The following is a 22957-nucleotide window of genomic DNA, read 5'->3' as shown; positions in this document are numbered from 1 at the left end:
GGCGCAGCAGGAGGAGGGGTTGGCACCCTCTGGGTGGGGGGAGGTGGGTCTGCACTGTTCCTCCTACCTGCAGGTGCCTGCTAGAGCCAAGCCTGTTAGAGGGGTGGGCCACACAGAACCCCTCCGCCCACCATACACACACACATACAGCGGAGTGTGAGATAAGCCACCCTGCATGGGGTAGCCAGCCCCCCCACAAGGCTGCACAGAAGGAGGGGGCAGAGGAAGGGAGAAGGGCTGCAGAGTCACTTCTGGTAGGGAGGGGGAGGAGGGGCGTGTGCAGGACCCACCTGGTCTGCCACCGAATGGTGAGGGTCCCCCCAGGTCTCCCGCCATGTGACAAAAGCAGAGTCAGACACAGTTACCTGATGATCAGCTAGGATGAAACGGAGAAAACAGAGCAGGTCAAGGCCCAGGCAGGGGTGGGGGTGCAGGCAGGCTGGCCTCCGAGGGAGGGGGGCGGCTTTGCCCTCTCCCCCACCGTGGCCACCATGGAGGCATGAGAGGCTGGGCCATTCTCCAGGTGCTCCAAGACCCCAGCCACTCTGTGCTGTGGGGAGGGAAGATCTCTGGACTGGGAAGACAGCTGGCTGGAAGGTCTGCTTGGTATCGGCTACCAGGTACCTGGGAAGGTCTGCCCCCCCCCCGGGGGCTGGTTCGCAAGGCCTCCCAGACTAACCCAGCGCAGTCTGGGCAAACCGTGAGCCAGGCAACTGCGGTTGTCCTGACTAGGAAGGGTTTTCTTGCGAGGGGAGGGCTGGCTCTGGGCCCGGGCCCTGCAACACACTGCTCTGCAGCACAGGTGGGCGGCTGGACAGGTCGGGGCTCCCTGGTTCCGCTCTGGGACCACTGGACGGGCTGCACTTGAGATCTGCAGGCTCTGGACTGGAGGTTTAGTTCAACGATCTGGACTCTGCCAGAATTCCTCTGAGGGAGCATTTCCGCCAAGGGAGTCATCTGCATCTCACTGGGACCAGAGTGCTGCTCCCCTCCCCCTCCCCCCCGGCCAGGTTTCCTCCCTCCCTCCCTTTTGCTACCACTGAGAGGACCTTCCAGGCTCTTGTCCAGGGAGGCAGCACGACCCTCACATTTGCCCCAAACCCTTCTGCCTCGGCCTTGCTGGTGGTGGCAGCTTCAGTCCCCCAGCACCTCAGGCCCCAGCTCTCTGCCACCACTGCCTGTTGGACTCCTCTTTGCAGCCTTCTGAAGGTGGCTGGCGGGCAGGAGGAGTACCAGGCCTGCCAGCTCACCATCACGGGGGGGGGGGGGCTCTTGGGCAGCAGCGGCTGGTCCTGCTTTGAGGGGCATCCCTGGGCCTGGCCCGGCCCCCACACGAGGACATGCAGAAGCACACGCAGGCACATGCAGAGGCGGGCGGGCAGACGGATGGACACACGGCCAGGCAGGTGCGACGGACGCAGACGGGGTGGGTGGGATGGCCATGAAGACATGGAATAGAACAATGACATTGTAATTTCCACCTGAGCGTCGAGCAGTCGTTTCCGCGGCTCGGAGGCGTCGAGGGCGGCCGAGTGATCCCTGCGCAGCTCCTCCTCCACCAGCATCAACCTGCAGGGACAGGCTTCACTGGAGTCAATCCGGGCCCCCCCACCCAGCAGGCAGGCGGCGGGAGCCGGGGCCGCCAGCAGCTGCGGGAGGGGGGGCTCCCAAGGGCGGGGCCACAGAGGAGCCTGCGCCTCCTGCCCCCGCGGCCCCGCCAGTGAGAAGCCCCCCCACACTGGTGGCTCCTCAGTGCCCAGGCATCTCTTCTCCCTCCTGGCTCCCAAGCCCATTCCCTCCTCACGGCCCTCCCGCCACCGGGGCACAGATGGAGCAGGTAAGCCCCGCCAGAAGGTTCCACTTGCTCTGCTCTAGCCAGGAATGCAGAGGGGGAGGGGTTCTGCTCCCCAACCTCCTTTGCAACTCCCCTCCCACCTTGCTCCGACCTGCAGCTCACCTGCCAATGATGCTCTTGATCTGGGAGTCCTTCTCCACCTGCTGCTGCCGGAGGCGCTTCTCGCTCTGCTCCAGCCGCTGCTGGTACTGCTGCAGGATCTTGCCCGTCTGCTCCTCTTGCGTCAGCAGGCGCCGCTCGTACTCCTCCAGCTTCCGGTTGGACATGTGCAAACGCTCCTTCAGCGAGTGGATCTCCTCCTCGTACTCCTTCACCTGCGTGGCGACACCTGTCACATCGCTAAGCCACAGAAGGGGGCTGCCTGCCCCCCACCCCCAAGAAAAGAGAGCGGCGGCGTGTGGGCCACAGGCAGACACTAACCCACCTTCCTGTCCTAAGAATTACAGCCTAAAACATGAAATGCCCCCCCATCCTGGGGTGGCTGGTAGCAGCGCCCTCCCCACCTCACTCCCGTGGCTGATCAGCCCCCCTCCCTTTCCCACAGAAGCAGCTGGCCCACAAGTGGATGGCTCTGAACAGGACAGAGTTTACTGGGAGAGCCCCTTACCCGGTCCAGCCGGCTCTCATCCATGGACTTGGAGTACTCCTTCAGCTTGTATTCCTCCCGCTCGATGTGGGAGCTCTCGATGTCGGCAGAGAGGTGGGGCATGTTGGAGACCCAGGCCACTGTCCGCTCCGAGGCTGGCATGACCGGGTTCAGCGTCGAGGGTGTGTGCGATGGCTGCCAGGGCAGAAGGAGACACGGGGCGTGAGCAAGGCCTTCCCCCCACCCTCAGAGCACTTCACCGCTCCTCTCATCCTCAAACACAAGGACCCTGCAAGGGCGGTCGGGGCACAGCTACAGGTGGAGTGTGTGGGGGGGGGGCTCTGACACAAGCCCACCTTCGAGGGGAGATGTGCCCCATGCCCTCCTCAGGCCCCCAGACTCCACTAGGCACCAGCTCTGCGGGTCATGGCTCAGCGGCCTCCCTCCCTCCTCAGCAGCCCTGGGAGCCATCTCCATCCGCACCAGGCTCATGGTTCAGCCCTGGTGAAGTCTGGGTTTCATTTGGGCCAAGGCGCTCTCTGTAGCACCAGGAGCCCACCGCGAACACAGTCACTGGGGAGGGGAGTGTTCGAACCAGATGTCAGCTGTTTGCTCAGTCTCTCTCCTGCCATCTAACATAAAAACAGCCCCACTGGATCAGGCCAGAGGCCCATCTAGTCCAGCTTCCTGGATCTCACAGCGGCCCACCAAATGCCCCAGGGAGCACACCAGATAACGAGACCTGCAAGGCTTCCTGGGAATTGTAGTTAAGAACATAAGAACAGCCCCACTGGATCAGGCCATAGGCCCATCTAGTCCAGCTTCCTGTATCTCACAGCGGCCCACCAAATGTCCCAGGGAGCACACCTGATAACAAGAGACCTGCAAGGCTTCCTGGGAATTGTAGTTTAAGAACATAACAACAGCCCCACTGGATCAGGCCATAGGCCCATCTAGTCCAGCTTCCTGTATCTCACAGTGGCCCACCAAATGCCCCAGGGAGCACACCAGATAACAAGAGACCTGCAAGGCTTCCTGGGAATTGTAGTTAAGAACATAAGAACAGCCCCACTGGATCAGGCCACAGGCCCATCTAGTCCAGCTTCCTGTATCTCACAGTGGCCCACCAAATGCCCCAGGGAGCACACCAGATAACAAGAGACCTGCAAGGCTTCCTGGGAATTGTAGTTAAGAACATAAGAACAGCCCCACTGGATCAGGCCATAGGCCCAGCTAGTCCAGCTTCCTGTATCTCACAGCGGCCCACCAAATGCCCCAGGGAGCACACCAGATAACAAGAGACCTGCAAGGCTTCCTGGGAATTGTAGTTTAAGAACATAACAACAGCCCCACTGGATCAGGCCATAGGCCCATCTAGTCCAGCTTCCTGTATCTCACAGCGGCCCACCAAATGCCCCAGGGAGCACACCAGGTAACAAGAGACCTGCAAGGCTTCCTGGGAATTGTAGTTAAGAACATAAGAACAGCCCCACTGGGTCAGGCCAGAGGCCCATCTAGTCCAGCTTCCTGGATCTCACAGCGGCCCACCAAATGCCCCAGGGAGCACACCAGATAACAAGAGACCTGCAAGGCATTCTGGGAATTGTAGTTAAGAACCCCTCCCTTCTTGGGCTGCCCTGTTTGTTCTTTGCTGGCTGCCTTCTGTGTCCCCTGTGTCTGTGTTTTGGTAGGTGCCTACTTCTTTAGAGAATGCCAGCCAGGAACCCTTCCTCCCTACTTTGTTTGGCACTGGCACTGATTTTAGGGCAGTTCAATTGGTCACTGACACAGACTTTGCCACCATAAAATCCTGTAGTGCTTGACAAAAAATATGTACATTACATTCAAACACAGAATAAATTTGCTGTAATATTGCAAGGAAGGAGGCAAAGGGAAGTTTGCAGAGGGGGAGGGGGAGAGGGAGGGATTGCAGAGGCTGAGCAAGAAGGAGGCAAAGGGAAGTTTGCAGAGGGGGAGGGGGAGAGGGAGGGATTGCAGAGGCTGAGCAAGAAGGAGGCAAAGGGAAGTTTGCAGAGGGGGATTGGGAGGGGGAGGGATTGCAGAGGCTGAGCAAGAAGGAGGCAAAGGGAAGTTTGCAGAGGGGGAGGGGGAGAGGGAGGGATTGCAGAGGCTGAGCAGGAAGGAGGCAAAGGGAAGTTTGCAGAGGGGGATTGGGAGGGGGAGGGATTGCAGAGGCTGAGCAAGAAGGAGGCAAAGGGAAGTTTGCAGAGGGGGAGGGGGAGAGGGAGGGATTGCAGAGGCTGAGCAAGAAGGAGGCAAAGGGAAGTTTGCAGAGGGGGATTGGGAGGGGGAGGGATTGCAGAGGCTGAGCAGGAAGGAGGCAAAGGGAAGTTTGCAGAGGGGGAGGGGGAGAGGGAGGGATTGCAGAGGCTGAGCAGGAAGGAGGCAAAGGGAAGTTTGCAGAGGGGGAGGGGGAGGGGTTGCAGAGGCTGAGCAAGAAGGAGGCAAAGGGAAGTTTGCAGAGGGGGAGGGGGAGAGGGAGGGATTGCAGAGGCTGAGCAAGAAGGAGGCAAAGGGAAGTTTGCAGAGGGGGAGGGGGAGGGAGAGGTTGCAGAGGCTGAGCAAGAAGGAGGCAAAGGGAAGTTTGCAGAGGGGGAGGGGGAGAGGGAGGGATTGCAGAGGCTGAGCAAGAAGGAGGCAAAGGGAAGTTTGCAGAGGGGGAGGGGGAGGGGGAGGGATTGCAGAGGCTGAGCAGGGAGGAGGCAAAGGGAAGTTTGCAGAGGGGGAGGGGGAGAGGGAGGGATTGCAGAGGCTGAGCAGGAAGGAGGCAAAGGGAAGTTTGCAGAGGGGGAGGGGGAGAGGGAGGGATTGCAGAGGCTGAGCAGGAAGGAGGCAAAGGGAAGTTTGCAGAGGGGGAGGGGGAGGGGGAGGGATTGCAGAGGCTGAGCAGGGAGGAGGCAAAGGGAAGTTTGCAGAGGGGGAGGGGGAGGGGGAGGGATTGCAGAGGCTGAGCAGGGAGGAGGCAAAGGGAAGTTTGCAGAGGGGGAGGGGGAGAGGGAGGGATTGCAGAGGCTGAGCAAGAAGGAGGCAAAGGGAAGTTTGCAGAGGGGGAGGGGGAGGGGGAGGGATTGCAGAGGCTGAGCAAGAAGGAGGCAAAGGGAAGTTTGCAGAGGGGGAGGGGGAGAGGGAGGGATTGCAGAGGCTGAGCAGGAAGGAGGCAAAGGGAAGTTTGCAGAGGGGGAGGGGGAGAGGGAGGGATTGCAGAGGCTGAGCAGGGAGGAGGCAAAGGGAAGTTTGCAGAGGGGGAGGGGGAGAGGGAGGGATTGCAGAGGCTGAGCAAGAAGGAGGCAAAGGGAAGTTTGCAGAGGGGGAGGGGGAGGGAGAGGTTGCAGAGGCTGAGCAAGAAGGAGGCAAAGGGAAGTTTGCAGAGGGGGAGGGGGAGAGGGAGGGATTGCAGAGGCTGAGCAAGAAGGAGGCAAAGGGAAGTTTGCAGAGGGGGAGGGGGAGGGGGAGGGATTGCAGAGGCTGAGCAGGGAGGAGGCAAAGGGAAGTTTGCAGAGGGGGAGGGGGAGAGGGAGGGATTGCAGAGGCTGAGCAGGAAGGAGGCAAAGGGAAGTTTGCAGAGGGGGAGGGGGAGGGGGAGGGATTGCAGAGGCTGAGCAGGGAGGAGGCAAAGGGAAGTTTGCAGAGGGGGAGGGGGAGGGGGAGGGATTGCAGAGGCTGAGCAAGAAGGAGGCAAAGGGAAGTTTGCAGAGGGGGAGGGGGAGAGGGAGGGATTGCAGAGGCTGAGCAGGAAGGAGGCAAAGGGAAGTTTGCAGAGGGGGAGGGGGAGAGGGAGGGATTGCAGAGGCTGAGCAGGAAGGAGGCAAAGGGAAGTTTGCAGAGGGGGAGGGGGAGGGGGAGGGATTGCAGAGGCTGAGCAGGGAGGAGGCAAAGGGAAGTTTGCAGAGGGGGAGGGGGAGGGGGAGGGATTGCAGAGGCTGAGCAGGGAGGAGGCAAAGGGAAGTTTGCAGAGGGGGAGGGGGAGAGGGAGGGATTGCAGAGGCTGAGCAGGGAGGAGGCAAAGGGAAGTTTGCAGAGGGGGAGGGGGAGAGGGAGGGATTGCAGAGGCTGAGCAAGAAGGAGGCAAAGGGAAGTTTGAAGAGGGGGAGGGGGAGGGGGAGGGATTGCAGAGGCTGAGCAGGAAGGAGGCAAAGGGAAGTTTGCAGAGGGGGAGGGGGAGAGGGAGGGATTGCAGAGGCTGAGCAAGAAGGAGGCAAAGGGAAGTTTGAAGAGGGGGAGGGGGAGGGGGAGGGATTGCAGAGGCTGAGCAGGAAGGAGGCAAAGGGAAGTTTGCAGAGGGGGAGGGGGAGGGGGAGGGATTGCAGAGGCTGAGCAAGAAGGAGGCAAAGGGAAGTTTGCAGAGGGGGAGGGGGAGAGGGAGGGATTGCAGAGGCTGAGCAGGAAGGAGGCAAAGGGAAGTTTGCAGAGGGGGAGGGGGAGAGGGAGGGATTGCAGAGGCTGAGCAAGAAGGAGGCAAAGGGAAGTTTGCAGAGGGGGAGGGGGAGAGGGAGGGATTGCAGAGGCTGAGCAGGAAGGAGGCAAAGGGAAGTTTGCAGAGGGGGAGGGGGAGAGGGAGGGATTGCAGAGGCTGAGCAGGAAGGAGGCAAAGGGAAGTTTGCAGAGGGGGAGGGGGAGAGGGAGGGATTGCAGAGGCTGAGCAAGAAGGAGGCAAAGGGAAGTTTGCAGAGGGGGAGGGGGAGAGGGAGGGGTTGCAGAGGCTGAGCAAGAAGGAGGCAAAGGGAAGTTTGCAGAGGGGGAGGGGGAGAGGGAGGGATTGCAGAGGCTGAGCAGGAAGGAGGCAAAGGGAAGTTTGCAGAGGGGGAGGGGGAGAGGGAGGGATTGCAGAGGCTGAGCAGGGAGGAGGCAAAGGGAAGTTTGCAGAGGGGGAGGGGGAGAGGGAGGGATTGCAGAGGCTGAGCAAGAAGGAGGCAAAGGGAAGTTTGCAGAGGGGGAGGGGGAGAGGGAGGGGTTGCAGAGGCTGAGCAAGAAGGAGGCAAAGGGAAGTTTGCAGAGGGGGAGGGGGAGAGGGAGGGATTGCAGAGGCTGAGCAGGAAGGAGGCAAAGGGAAGTTTGCAGAGGGGGATTGGGAGGGGGAGGGATTGCAGAGGCTGAGCAAGAAGGAGGCAAAGGGAAGTTTGCAGAGGGGGAGGGGGAGAGGGAGGGATTGCAGAGGCTGAGCAGGGAGGAGGCAAAGGGAAGTTTGCAGAGGGGGAGGGGGAGAGGGAGGGGTTGCAGAGGCTGAGCAAGAAGGAGGCAAAGGGAAGTTTGCAGAGGGGGAGGGGGAGAGGGAGGGATTGCAGAGGCTGAGCAGGAAGGAGGCAAAGGGAAGTTTGCAGAGGGGGATTGGGAGGGGGAGGGATTGCAGAGGCTGAGCAAGAAGGAGGCAAAGGGAAGTTTGCAGAGGGGGAGGGGGAGAGGGAGGGATTGCAGAGGCTGAGCAAGAAGGAGGCAAAGGGAAGTTTGCAGAGGGGGAGGGGGAGAGGGAGGGATTGCAGAGGCTGAGCAGGAAGGAGGCAAAGGGAAGTTTGCAGAGGGGGATTGGGAGGGGGAGGGATTGCAGAGGCTGAGCAAGAAGGAGGCAAAGGGAAGTTTGCAGAGGGGGAGGGGGAGAGGGAGGGATTGCAGAGGCTGAGCAAGAAGGAGGCAAAGGGAAGTTTGCAGAGGGGGAGGGGGAGAGGGAGGGATTGCAGAGGCTGAGCAAGAAGGAGGCAAAGGGAAGTTTGCAGAGGGGGAGGGGGAGAGGGAGGGATTGCAGAGGCTGAGCAGGAAGGAGGCAAAGGGAAGTTTGCAGAGGGGGATTGGGAGGGGGAGGGATTGCAGAGGCTGAGCAAGAAGGAGGCAAAGGGAAGTTTGCAGAGGGGGAGGGGGAGAGGGAGGGGTTGCAGAGGCTGAGCAAGAAGGAGGCAAAGGGAAGTTTGCAGAGGGGGATTGGGAGGGGGAGGGATTGCAGAGGCTGAGCAGGAAGGAGGCAAAGGGAAGTTTGCAGAGGGGGAGGGGGAGAGGGAGGGGTTGCAGAGGCTGAGCAAGAAGGAGGCAAAGGGAAGTTTGCAGAGGGGGAGGGTTTGCAGAGGGCGAGCAGGGAGGAGGCAAACGGAAGTACTGCTCTCCCTTGCAACACCGGGTAGATGGGACTCGTCAGCCTAGGAAGGCAGCTGATCTAAGAGAAGGAAACTCTGACCTCAAACCTCCACTGCCTTGTGGCTACATCCAGTTGTGGAAAAGGCTTCAGGAGTCAACCTCGAGGCAAAATCAGGAGCCGGAGTCCCTGAGGCAGTTCATGGCTGAACACAGTCACGTTCTGGCAACTCCTGCGACGCCGCTGGAACCAACCGTATTGGCCTCTGCCTTTCCATTGGACCATTCCAGCGACGTGGAGAGGGGGGATTTGCTGCATGGGAAACAGCCTATCCTCCATACCTTCTTTACCCAGGCTTCGCGCACTGGAGAGGACACTCCAACTTCGCCATACGGCGTCGGCACAACACGGGAAGCAGCAGTTTACCGGTTATAAGTCTTCGCTCGATTGGCGTAGAGCATGACGCCAGGGGCTGCTTCCGACGGTGGGAGAGATCATTGCATCTCATTGGGCAGCTACCGCCCGCCTTAAGCTGGGCAGTCCCCAGCCAGTAAGGTGTTGCCTCGCCACGGTCCGTTAACCTCATGGGGTGCGTGGGGTTTAGGGTGAAAACCGACAAGCGGATCGACAACTCTGCACCATGCAACAGAAAACAGAAAACTACTGCCCTAAAGCTGGGCACCTGGAACGGTAGGACAATGACACCTGGCTTCTCTGATGACCTGCAAGAAATAGACGACGCACGCAAAACAGCTGTCATCGACATGGAGCTGAGCAGACTGCAGATGGACATCGTCGCCCTTCAAGAGACTAGGCTGCCAGATTCCGGATCTGTCAAGGAGAGAAATTTCTCATTTTTCTGGCAGGGAAAACCACCAAATGAAACCAGGGAACATGGCGTTGGCTTTGCGGTCAGAAATACCCTGCTGAAATCCATCATCCCACCTACTGTGGGAAGTGAAAGAATTTTGTCCCTGCAGCTCCAGTCATCAGCAGGACCTGTCACTCTCATCAGTGCTTATGCACCGACTCTGTCATCTCCAGCAGAAGCCAAAGACAAATTCTATGATGACCTGGCCACCACTGTCAAGAAAATCCCTGTAAAAGAGCCATTGTTCATCCTCGGCAATTTCAATGCTAGAGTTGGTGCTGATAACAGTTCATGGCCCACTTGCTTAGGTCAGTTTGGCACTGGGAGGATGAACGAAAATGGCCAATGCCTGCTAGAGTTTTGCTGTCATCACGGTCTCTGTGTCAGCAACACGTTCTTCAACACAAAGCCCCAACATAGAGTCTCTTGGAGACATCCAAGATCAAAGCACTGGCACCAGCTCGACCTGATCCTCACCAGACGCTCCAGCCTTCCCAGCATCAAGATCACACGCAGCTATCAGGGTGCTGCCTGCGACACTGACCACTCCCTGGAGTGAAACTGCAAACAAAGCGACTGTATCACACGAAAAAGGAAGGAAGACCTTGCATTGATACCAGCAAGACCTGGGATCAGAGAAAAGTGGAGGAATTTGCACAAGCGCTTGAGGAATCTCTTCCAGGCCTAGCCGACGCAAACGCATCCAACAGATGGGAACATTTCAAGAATACCGTTTACAACACCGCCTTGTCCATATTCGGCAAGAAGACCAACAAGACGGCAGACTGGTTTGAAGCCCACTCTGAGGAGTTGACACCAGTCATTGAGGAAAAGAGGAGAGCTCAAGCAGCATACAAGGCCTGTCCCAGTGAGCGCAACCTGCAGGTCCTCCGAACTGCTCGCAGCAAAGTCCAACAGACTGCCAGGAGATGTGCTAACGACTACTGGCTCCAGCTCTGTTCCGAGATACAGATAGCAGCTGACACGGGCAACATCAAGGGGATGTATGACGGTATCAAGCAGGCCCTAGGACCAACACAGAGGAAAATTGCCCCTCTGAAGTCTGCCACAGGCGAGGTCATCCAGGATCGGGCACAGCAGATGGAACGCTGGGTGCAGCACTACTCTGAGCTATATTCCAGAGAAAATGTAGTCACCGAAGAAGCGCTGAACAACATTGAGTGCCTGCCTGTGCTGGAGGAGCTTGACAGTGAACCAACCCTAGAAGAACTTCACGTGGCCCTGGACTCCCTTGCCTTTGGCAAGGCACCTGGAAAAGACAGCATCCCTGCTGAAGTCCTAAAATGCTGCAAAGAGATCATCGTCACTGAGCTGCATGAAATCCTCTGTCTCTGCTGGAGAGAAGGTGGAGTACCTCAAGACATGAGGGATGCAAACATCATCACGCTGTACAAGAACAAAAGTGACAGGGGTGACTGCAACAACTACTGTGGCATCTCTCTCCTTAGCGTTGTAGGAAAGCTGTTTGCCCGAGTTGTACTAAAGAGGCTCCAGGTACTTGCAGAGAGCGTCTATCCAGAATCGCAGTGTGGATTCCGAGCCAACAGGTCCACCACTGATATGGTATTCTCCCTTAGACAACTGCAGGAGAAATGCAGGGAACAACAACAGCCACTCTTTATAGCCTTCATAGATCTCACAAAGGCTTTCGACCTGGTCAGCAGAGACGGCCTCTTCAAGATTCTCCCCAAGATCGGATGTCCACCCAGGCTCCTCAGCATCATCAGATCTTTCCACAAGGACATGAAGGGCACTGTTGTCTTCGTGTCTGGCTCCACATCAGACCCTTTTGACATCCGAAGCGGAGTGAAGCAGGGCTGTGTTCTTGCACCAACCTTGTTTGGGATTTTCTTCGCTGTCCTGCTGAAGCAGGCCTTTGGAACTGCAACAGAAGGCATCTATCTCCGGACCAGATCAGATGGAAAGCTCTTCAACCTCTCCAGACTGAGAGCAAAATCCAAAGTCCAGCTGAAATGTCTGCGTGACTTCCTCTTTGCCGACGATGCAGCTGTCACTACCCACTCTGCCAAAGATCTCCAGCAGCTCATGGATCGTTTTAGCAAGGCCTGCCAAGATTTTGGACTGACAATCAGCCTGAAGAAAACACAGGTCATGGTTCAGGATGTGGACTCACCTCCCTGCATTACAATCTCTGAGCATGAACTGGAGGTTGTCCATGACTTTGTGTACCTTGGCTCAACGATCTCCGACACTCTTTCTCTCGATACCGAGCTAAACAAGCGCATCGGTAAAGCAGCTACCACGTTTTCCAGACTCACAAAGAGAGTCTGGTCCAACAAGAAGCTGACGGAACATACCAAGATCCAGGTCTACAGAGCTTGCGTCCTGAGTACACTTCTGTACTGCAGTGAGTCATGGACTCTTCGCTCACAACAGGAGAGGAAACTGAGCGCTTTCCACATGCGCTGCCTCCGACGCATCCTCGGCATCACCTGGCAGGACAAAGTTCCAAACAACACAGTCCTGGAACGTGCTGGAATCCCTAGCATGTATTCACTGCTGAAACAGAGACGCCTGCGTTGGCTTGGTCATGTCGTGAGAATGGATGATGGCCGGATCCCAAAGGATCTCCTCTATGGAGAACTCGTGCAAGGAAAGCGCCCTACAGGTAGACCACAGCTGCGATACAAGGACATCTGCAAGAGGGATCTGAAGGCCTTAGGGATGGACCTCAACAAGTGGGAAACCCTGGCCTCTGAGCGGCCCGCTTGGAGGCAGGCTGCGCAGCATGGCCTTTCCCAGTTTGAAGAGACACTTGGCCAACAGTCTGAGGCTAAGAGGCAAAGAAGGAAGGCCCATAGCCAGGGAGACAGAACAGGGACAGACTGCACTTGCTCCCGGTGTGGAAGGGATTGTCACTCCCGGATTGGCCTTTTCAGCCACACTAGACGCTGTGCCAGAACCACCTTTCAGAGCGCGATACCATAGTCTTTCGAGACTGAAGGTTGCCAATACAATACAAAGTTAAGAACATAAGAACAGCCCCACTGGATCAGGCCAGAGGCCCATCTAGTCCAGCTTCCTGGATCTCACAGCGGCCACCAAATGCCCCAGGGAGCACACCAGGTAACAAGAGACCTCATCCTGGTGCCCTCCCTTGCATCTGGCCTTCTGACATAGCCCATTTCTAAAATCAGGAGGTTGCACATGCACATCATGGCTTGTGCCCCGTAATGGATTTTTCCTCCAGAAACTTGTCCAATCCCCTTTTAAAGGCGTCCAAGCCAGATGCAATCACCACATCCTGTGGCAAAGAGTTCCACAGACCAACCACACTCTGGGTAAAGAAATATTTTCTTTTGTCTGTCCTAACCCGCCCAACACTCAATTTTAGTGGATGTCCCCTGGTTCTGGTGTTATGTGAGAGTGTAACACCACCAGAGGACAGGTGACTCTGGATTTAATTTTGTGCGGTACGCAGGACCTGGTTAGAGATGTAAACGTTACTGAGCCATTGGGGAACAGTGATCATGCTGCGATCCGTTTTGACGTGCACGTTGGGGGAAGAATACCAGGCAAATCTCGTAACAAAAACCCTTGACTTCCGACGGGCGGACTTCCCTCAAATGAGGAGGCTGGTTAGAAGGAGGTTGAAAGGGAGGGTAAAAAGAGTCCAGTCTCTCCAGAGTGCATGGAGGCTGTTTAAAACAACAGTAATAGAGGCCCAGCAGAGGTGTATACCGCAAAGAAAGAAGGGTTCCACTAAATCCAGGAGGGTGCCCGCATGGCTAACCAGCCAAGTTAGAGAGGCTGTGAAGGGCAAGGAAGCTTCCTTCCGTAAATGGAAGTCTTGCCCTAATGAAGAGAATAAAAAGGAACATAAACTGTGGCAAAAGAAATGTAAGAAGGTGATAGGGGAGGCCAAGCGAGACTATGAGGAACGCATGGCCAGCAACATTAAGGGGAATAATAAAAGCTTCTTCAAATATGTTAGAAGCAGGAAACCCGCCAGAGAAGCGGTTGGCCCTCTGGATGGTGAGGGAGGGAAAGGGGAGATAAAAGGAGACTTAGAGATGGCAGAGAAATTAAATGAGTTCTTTGCATCTGTCTTCACGGCAGAAGACCTCGGGCAGATACCGCTGCCCGAACGGCCCCTCCTAACCGAGGAGTTAAGTCAGATAGAGGTTAAAAGAGAAGATGTTTCAGACCTCATTGATAAATTAAAGATCAATAAGTCACCGGGCCCTGATGGCATACACCCAAGGGTTATTAAGGAATTGAAGAATGAAGTTGCAGATCTCTTGACTAAGGTATGCAACTTGTCCCTCAAAACGGCCACGGTACCAGAAGATTGGAGGATAGCAAATGTCACGCCTATTTTTAAAAAGGGAAAGAGGGGGGACCCAGGAAACTATAGGCCGGTCAGCCTAACATCCATACTGGGTAAGATGGTGGAATGCCTCATCAAAGATAGGATCTCAAAACACATAGACGAACAGGCCTTGCTGAGGGAGAGTCAGCATGGCTTCTGTAAGGGTAAGTCTTGCCTCACAAACCTTATAGAATTCTTTGAAAAGGTCAACAGGCATGTGGATGCGGGAGAACCCGTGGACATTATATATCTGGACTTTCAGAAGGCGTTTGACACGGTCCCTCACCAAAGGCTACTGAAAAAACTCCACAGTCAGGGAATTAGAGGACAGGTCCTCTCGTGGATTGAGAACTGGTTGGAGGCCAGGAAGCAGAGAGTGGGTGTCAATGGGCAATTTTCACAATGGAGAGAGGTGAAAAGCGGTGTGCCCCAAGGATCTGTCCTGGGACCGGTGCTTTTCAACCTCTTCATAAATGACCTGGAGACAGGGTTGAGCAGTGAAGTGGCTAAGTTTGCAGACGACACCAAACTTTTCCAAGTGGTAAAGACCAGAAGTGATTGTGAGGAGCTCCAGAAGGATCTCTCCAGACTGGCAGAATGGGCAGCAAAATGGCAGATGCGCTTCAATGTCAGTAAGTGTAAAGTCATGCACATTGGGGCAAAAAATCTAAACTTTAGATATAGGCTGATGGGTTCTGAGCTGTCTGTGACAGATCAGGAGAGAGATCTTGGGGTGGTGGTGGACAGGTCGATGAAAGTGTCGACCCAATGTGCGGCAGCAGTGAAGAAGGCCAATTCTATGCTTGGGATCATTAGGAAGGGTATTGAGAACAAAACGCTTAGTATTATAATGCCGTTGTACAAATCTATGGTAAGGCCACACCTGGAGTATTGTGTCCAGTTCTGGTCGCCGCATCTCAAAAAAGACATAGTGGAAATGGAAAAGGTGCAAAAGAGAGCGACTAAGATGATTACGGGGCTGGGGCACCTTCCTTATGAGGAAAGGCTACGGCGTTTGGGCCTCTTCAGCCTAGAAAAGAGACGCTTGAGGGGGGACATGATTGAGACATACAAAATTATGCAGGGGATGGACAGAGTGGATAGGGAGATGCTCTTTACACTCTCACATAATACCAGAACCAGGGGACATCCACTAAAATTGAGTGTTGGGCGGGTTAGGACAGACAAAAGAAAATATTTCTTTACTCAGCGTGTGGTCGGTCTGTGGAACTCCTTGCCACAGGATGTGGTGCTGGCTTTAAAAGGGGATTGGACGAGTTTCTGGAGGAAAAATCCATTATGGGGTACAAGCCATGATGTGTATGCGCAACCTCCTGATTTTAGGAATGGGTTAAGTCAGAATGCCAGATGTAGGGGAGGGCACCAGGATGAGGTCTCTTGTTATCTGGTGTGCTCCCTGGGGCATTTGGTGGGCCGCTGTGAGATACAGGAAGCTGGACTAGATGGGCCTATGGCCTGATCCAGTGGGGCTGTTCTTATGTTCTTATGTAAAGAGCATCTCCCTATCCACTCTGTCCATCCCCTGCATAATTTTGTATGTCTCAATCATGTCCCCCCTCAGGCGTCTCTTTTCTAGGCTGAAGAGGCCCAAACGCCGTAGCCTTTCCTCATAAGGAAGGTGTCCCAGCCCAGGAATCATCTTAGTCGCTCTCTTTTGCACCTTTTCCATTTCCACTGTCTTTTTTGAGATGCGGTGACCAGAACTGGACACTCTGATCTGAGTGTAGCCAGGGATGGCCCACCTGGGGCCAATGGCAGGCTGCGCAAGGGCCAACCAACGGAAATGCGATCCAGAGGAGGCATGCCACGCCTCCTCGCCCTGGATGCCCCACGCTGCTTCTGGCCTGCCTCCTATGTTGTGATTTCCAGTTGGCTGGCTCCAAAAGTCAGACCTTGCTCAGCTGGACCATGCATGCCAGTCAAGCCCTAGGCGTCATGCTCCCACAGTGGCAGCAGTGAGGAGGGGCAGGTGGAGGAAGGGGTTGACCAAGGGCTTGGGTCAGTCCTGGGAGAGAAGAACAGCACAAGGAGCAGGTGCTGCTGACTGTGTTGGCACACATCTCACGCCCTGTGGCCCCCACTCCCAGCTAATGCTCCGGGCCAGGCGCTGTGAACTGTTGCAGTCATCTACGGGGGGGGGGAAGGGGGGAAAGGCCAAAGGCCCATCTAGTCCAGCTTCCTGTGTCTCACAATGACCCACTAAATGCTTCAGGAAGCACAAAAAACAACAGACACAACCTTCGTCTTGGTGCCCCCCCTTTCATCTGGCAATCAGAGGCAGCCTGCCTCTAAAACCAAGAGCTTGCACAGACTGACCATGCCTGCCCCTCCCTTTACAAGGTCCAGGTTCTGTGCCCTCCTTCAGAGTTGCTGTTTGCACACAACTCCTAGCTCTACTCCTCGCAGACAAGAGTCCCCTTAGACTGCAAGCCACGTTACCCAGAGTCAGAGCCCTAAGGCCACGGAGTCCCGCTCTGTCTCTGAGGGGGCCTTGCCCACCTTGAGACGCTTTCCAACAGGAGAGGCTGTCAGGGCTTGGGACTGGGACTTGTGTGCGCAAAGCAGGAATGATTCTACCCACAGAACTTAAGCTCCCTTCTGGGGGGGGGGAGGTAATATGGGCCATGAGGTGTGAATGGAGCCCTATAACAATCCTGATGCCCCAGGAGGCTGAAGAAAGGGGACTCTGCTGCCAAGCAAGACTCTTCCTGTATCTCACAGCGGCCCACCAAATGCCTCAGGGAGCACACAAGACAGCAAGAGACCTGCATCTTGGTGCCCTCCCCTGCATCTGACACAGCCCGTTTCTAGAATCAGGAGGTGGCACATGCACATCATGGCTTGTAACCCGTAATGGATTTTTCCTCCAGAAACTTGTTCAATCCCCTTTTAAAGGCATCCAGGCCAGATGCCATCACCACATCCTGTGGCAAAGAGTTCCACAGACCAACCACACGCTGAGTAAAGAAATACTTTGTCTGTCCTAACTCTCCCAACACTCAATTTTAGTGGATGTCCCCTGGTTCTGGTGTTATGTGAGAGGGAAAAAGGCATCTCTCTGTCCACTTTCTCCTTCCCGTGCATGATTTTGTATGTCTCAATCATGTCCCCCCTCAGGCGTCTCTTTTCTAGGCTGAAGAGGCCCAAACGCCGTAGCCTTTCCTCATAAGAAAGGTGCCCCAGCCCAGTAATCATCTTAGTCGCTCTCTTTTGCACCTTTTCCATTTCCACTATGTCCTTTTTGAAATGCGGCAATCAGAATTGGACACAATACTCCAGGTGTGGCCTTATCATTGATTTGTACAACGGCATTACAATATTAGCTGTCTTATTCTCAATGTCTTTCCTAACAATCCCAAGCATAGAATTGGGCTTCTTTACTGCCACCGCACATTGAGTCAACACGTTCATCGACCTGTCCACCACCACCCCAAGATCTCTCACCTGATGTGTCACAGACAGCTCAGAACCCATCAGCCTATATGTGAAGTTTTGATTTTTTGCCCCAATGTGCATGACTTTACATTTAGCTTACATTGAAACGCATCTGCCATTTTGCTGCCTATTCTGCCAGTTTGGAGAGATCCTTCTGCAGCTCCTCACAATCACGTCTGGTCTTCACCACTTGGAAACATTTGGTGTTGTCTGCAAACTTAGCCACCTCACTGCTCACCCCGGTCTCCAGGTCATTTATGAAGGGGTTGCAAAGCACATATCCCAGGAGAGATCCTTGGGGCACACCACTTTTCACCTCTCTCCATTGTGAAAACTGCCCATTGACACCCACTCTCTGTTTCTTGATCTTAAACCAGTTCTCAATCCATGAGAGAACCTGCCCTCTAATTCCCTGACTGTGGAGTTTTCTCAGTAACCTTTGGTGAGGGACAGTGTCGAACGCCTTCTGAAAGTCCAGATATATAATGTCCACGGGTTCTCCCACATTCACATGGCTGTTGACCTTTTCAATGGACTCTATAAGGTTCATGAGGCAAGACTTACCCTTACAGAAGCCAAGCTGATTCTTCCTCAGCAAGGCTTTTTACGTCTATGTGTTTGAGATCCTATCTTTGATGAGGCATTCCACCATCTTACCCGGAATAGATGTTAGGTTGACCAGCCTATAGTTTCCCGGGACTCCCCTCCTTCCCTTTTTGAAAATCAGTGTGACATTTGCTATCCTCCAATCCTCTGGCACCTTGGCCGTTTTGAGGGACAAATTGCATATTATAGTCAAGAGAACAGCAACTTCATTCTTCAGTTCCTTAATAACTCTTGGGTGGATGCCATCAGGTCCCAGTGACTTATTGATCTTTAATTTGTCAATTAGGTCTGAAACATCTTCTCTTTTAGCCTCTATCCAACCCAATTCCTTATTCAGGAGGGGCCTTTCAGGCAATGGTATCTGCCTGAGGTCTTCTGCTGTGCAGACAGATGCAAAGAACTGATTTAATTTCTCTGCCATCTCTAAGTCTCCTTTTATCTCCCCTTTCCCTCCCTCACCATCCAGCAGGCCAACAGCTTCTCTGGTGGGTTTCCTGCTTCTGACATATTTGAAGAAGCTTTTATTATCCCCTTAAAGTTGCTGGCCGTGTGTTCCTCACAGTCTCTCTTGGCCTCCCGTATCACCTTCTTACATTTCTTTTGCCACAGTTTATGTTCCTTTTTATTCATCTCATTAGGGCAAGACTTCCATTTATGGAAGGGCTTCGTTGCCCTTTACGGCCTCTCTCATTAAAGATAGGATCTCAAAACACAGAGACGAACAAGCCCTGCTGAGAGAGAATCAGCCTGGCTTCTAAAAAGGTAAGTCTTACCTCACAAACCTTATAGAGTCCATTGAAAAGGTCAACAGGCATGTGGATGCGGGAGAACCCGTGGACATTATATATCTGGACTTTCAGAAGGCATTTGACATGGACCCTCACCAAAAGCTGCTGAAGAAACTCCACAGTCAGGGAATTAGAGGACAGGTCCTCTCATGGATTGAGAACTGGTTGGAGGCCAGGAAGCAGAGAATGGGTGTCAATGGGCAGTTTTCACAATGGAGAGAGGTGCCCCAAGGATCTGTCCTGGGATCTGTGCTTTGCAATCTCTTCATAAATGACCTGGAGACAGGGGTGAGCAGTGTGGTGGCTAAGTTTGCAGACAACACCAAACGTTTCCGAGTGGTGAAGACCAGAAGTGATTGTGAGGAGCTCCAGAAGGATCTCTCCAAACTGGCAGAATGGGCAGCAAAATGGCAGATGCATTTCAATGTAAGTAAATGTAAAGTCATGCACATTGCGGCAAAAATTCAAAACTTCACATATAGGGTAATGGGTTCTGAGCTGTCTGTGACAAATCAGGAGAGAGATCTTGGGGTGCTGGTGGACAACTCGATGAAAATGTCGACCCAAAGTGCAGCGGCAGTGAAGAAGGCCAATTCCATGCTTGGGTTCATTAGAAAAGGTATTGATAATAAGACAGCTAATATTGTAATGCCGTTGTACAAATCAATGGTAAGGCCACACCTGGAGTATTGTGTCCAGTTCTTGTTGCCGCATCTCAAAAAGGACATAGCGGAAATGGAAAAGGTGCAAAAGAGAGCGACTAAGATGATTACTGGGCTGGGGCACCTTCCTTATGAGGAAAGGCTATGGCGTTTGGGCCTCTTCAGTCTAGAACAGCCGTGTCCAAACTTTTCAGCAGGAGGGCCACATCATCTCTCTGACACTGTGTCAGGGGCCGGGGGGAAAAAGAATTTTCATTTCAAATTTGAATAAGTTTACATAAATGAATATATTAGAGATAGAACTTAAATGAATGAATGAAGGTCTTGCAATAGCTTAAGTCCTATAAAAGGCCTTGCACAAAGCAAGGCCAGCCTTTGCTTCTGCATCACAGATGTGAAACAGCAAGCAGTGTAGGGAGCCCTCATCCCACAGCTCACATGAGAGGTTGAACAGTTGGCTGTCATGCTGAGAGCAGTTGCATCAGGTTAGCGCGGGCTCCAGCATGTCCCCAGAGGGCCAGAGGCTCACTGGAGACTGGGGGCTCCCTGAGGGTCAGATTGGGAGTCCTCGAGGGCCGTATGTGGCCCCAGGGCCTAGGTTTGGGCACCCCTGGACTAGAAAAGAGGCACCTGAGGGGGGACAAGATTGAGACATACAAAATTTTGCATGGGAAGGATAAAGTGGATAGAGAGATGCTCTTTTCCCTCTCGCACAACACCAGATCCAGGGGACATCCATGAAAGCTGAGTGTCGGGAGTTAGGACAGAATATTTCTTTACTCAGCGTGTCAATAGTATGTGGAACCCCTTGCCTTATCCAGGCCTTCACTCAATTAGACTGTCGTAACACATTTTTGGTGGAGCTGCCACTGAAGGTCCTCTGGAAGCATCAGGTGCTGCAGAATAATCCCCAAATGTGTCAGCAGGGCTGAGACATCAGGACCGTGTTGCAGCCTTCTTGCTCCAACTGCTCTCCTGGCTGCAGAAGGCTCTGGCTTTGACCTTTGAAAGCCTAAGTGCCTTGAGGCTTGGGGTCCCACAAGGGTGGGAAAAATTAGTGGTTTTTCACAAGGCTCCTGGGGCTCCTGCACACCCCCCTCCACCCGAGGTGTGGCTGACAGGGAGGTGCAGAGAGAGGCTCATTTGTGGCCCCTTCCTCCTCTGCTTCTGGAGGAGAATCTGACACGCACTTCAGCAGGCTGTCCCCGATCCCTCCTGACGACTGCAGAGGCATCTCCTTTGACTCCTGCTGGCCTCTGGGACGCAGTGCTGGAGTTTTCTTTAAGAACTACTTTAACTGTATTTTGATGGTCATTCTATAATCTGCCTTGAATTGCTGGGAAAAGGCAGGATATGAACTCTTGTGCAGTGCAATCCTAAGCGGCACTTGGGCCAGTGCAGTCTCTTGTGCTGGCCCAGGAGGGTCGCAAACGTGCCATAAAGCACGTTTGCGCCTCCTCACAAGGAAGCCACACTGGCAAATGGAGATGAGCCGACAAACAGAGGCTGAATCCCAGCTGGGCCGACGCAAGGCTCTGAGGTAGGCAGGGTTCCTGGGTGGGAGGAGGGCGGGCAGCCCCAGGGGCGGGCAAGTGGGGAGGCGGGGCTGGGATCCAGCAGTTAAGCTTGAAGCTGCTCTGCTGGACTTGCGCCACCTCAGGAGGTGGTGTGGGTCTGAGGAGACCCATAGAGGCCGCGGGGCGCCTTACCCAGGGGTAAGGGGAAAAGTTTCCCCTTGCCTCTGGCTGAGCCGATTCTGGCCCCTATCCTGCGCTGGATTTGGCACAAGCCTCTTGGCTGGCCTGGGTAGGACTGCACCCTAAACAAATTTCAAAAATCCTCAGATTGTTCATTTCTGTACTTACACCATGCCCGGTTTTCCTTAACTACACTGCTCAAAACAATAAAGGGAACACTTAAACAACACAATGTCACTCCAAGTCAATCACACTTCTGTGAAATCAAACTGTCCACCTAGGAAGCCACACCAATTGACAATCAAGTTCACATGCTGTTGCACAAATGGAGTAGACAACAGGTGGGAATCATAGGCAAGTAACAAGACACCCCCAATAAAGGAGTGGTTCTGCAGGTGGTGACCACAGACCACTTCGCAGTCCCTATGCTTTCTGGCTGATGTTTGGGTGACCTTTGAATGCTGGCGGTGCTGTCACTCTAGTGGCAGCATGAGGCGGAGTCTGCAACCCACACAAGTGGCTCAGGTAGTGCAGCTCATCCAGGATGGCACATCAATGCGAGCGGTGGCAAGAAGGTTTGCTGTGTCTGTCAGTGTAGTGTCCAGAGCATGGAGGCGCTACCAGGAGACAGGCCAGTACATCAGGAGATGTGGAGGAGGCCGTAGGAGGGCAAAATTCCAGCATCAGGACCGCTACCTCTGCCTTCGTGCCAGGAGGAACAGGAGGAGCACTGCCAGAGCCCTGCAAAATGACCTCCAGCAGGCCACAAATGTGCATGTGTCTGCTCAAACGGTCAGAAACAGACTCCATGAGGGTGGTATGAGGGCCCGACGTCCACCGGTGGGGGTTGTGCTGACAGCCCGACACCGTGCAGGACGTTTGGCATTTGCCAGAGAACACCAAGATTGGCAACCTCGCCACTGGCGCCCTGTGCTCTTCACAGATGAAAGCAGGTTCACATTGAGCACGTGACAGACGTGACAGTGTCTGGAGATAGCAGGGAGAACGTTCTGCTGCCTGCAACATCCTCCAGCATGAACGGTTTGGCAGTGGGTCAGTAATGGTGTGGGGTGGCATTTCTTTGGGGGGCCGCACAGCCCTCCATGTGCTCGCCAGAGGTAGCCTGACTGCCATTAGGTACCGAGATGAGATCCTCAGACCCCTTGTGAGACCATATGCTGGTGTGGTTGGCTCTGGGTGCCTCCTAATGCAGGACAATGCTAGACCTCATGTGGCTGGAGTGTGTCAGCAGTTCCTGCAAGATGAAGGCATTGATGCTATGGACTGGCCCGCCCATTCCCCAGACCTGAATCTAATTGAGCACATCTAGGACATCATGTCTCGCTCCATCCACCAGCGCCACATTGCGCCACAGACTGTCCAGGAGTTGGCGGATGCTTTAGTCCAGGTCTGGGAGGCGATCCCTCAGGAGACTATCCGCCACCTCATCAGGAGCATGCCCAGGCATTGTAGGGAGGTCATACAGGCACGTGGAGGCCACACACACTACTGAGCCTCATTTTGACTTGCTTTATGGACATTACATCGAAGTTGGATCAGCCGGTAGTGTGTTTTTCCACTTCAATTTTGAGTATGACACCAAACCCAGACCTCCATGGGTTAATAAATGTGATTTCCATTGATGATTGTTGTGTGATCTTGTTGTCAGCACATTCAACTATGTCAGGAACAAAGCATTTAATAAGAATATTTCGTTCATTCAGATCTCGGATGTGTTGTTTAAGTGTTCCCTTTATTGTTTTGAGCAGTGTATATTGCACTGTTTTCAGCATTTATTCGAATTGGAGAAAAGTACCTGCATTTGTGAAAAAAGAAGCTACTGGAAAGTGGTCATGGGTCTCATTTCTGTGTTAGCCTGTCCCATTTTTTCATGCCAGGAGCCACAGAGGCGCATCTGTTTGCCTGCCTGTTTGCTGGGAAACCCCTAAAGAACAAGCTGATCAAACCCGGCCTGCATCCTCCCAAGCAGTGAGAGGTTCTGC

The 22957-nt window shown here is 54.3% G+C and overlaps 1 protein-coding gene across 1 annotated transcript in view; it reads right to left on the bottom strand.

The window, feature by feature from the left end:
• The window catches only part of SYNGAP1 (synaptic Ras GTPase activating protein 1), a 38519-nt gene that overhangs the window by 1852 nt on the left and 13710 nt on the right, over window positions 1–22957 (bottom strand). Inside the window, 4 exon segments of the mRNA XM_066613575.1 lie at window positions 291–376; window positions 1482–1569; window positions 1958–2169; window positions 2463–2636. Of these exon segments, the coding sequence (XP_066469672.1) occupies window positions 362–376; window positions 1482–1569; window positions 1958–2169; window positions 2463–2636 (489 nt within the window). The 3' untranslated portion in view covers window positions 291–361.

This window comes from Tiliqua scincoides, chromosome 2 (assembly GCF_035046505.1).
Source record: "Tiliqua scincoides isolate rTilSci1 chromosome 2, rTilSci1.hap2, whole genome shotgun sequence".
Lineage (NCBI taxonomy): Eukaryota > Metazoa > Chordata > Lepidosauria > Squamata > Scincidae > Tiliqua > Tiliqua scincoides.
This window is presented reverse-complemented; position numbering and strand designations above follow the sequence as displayed.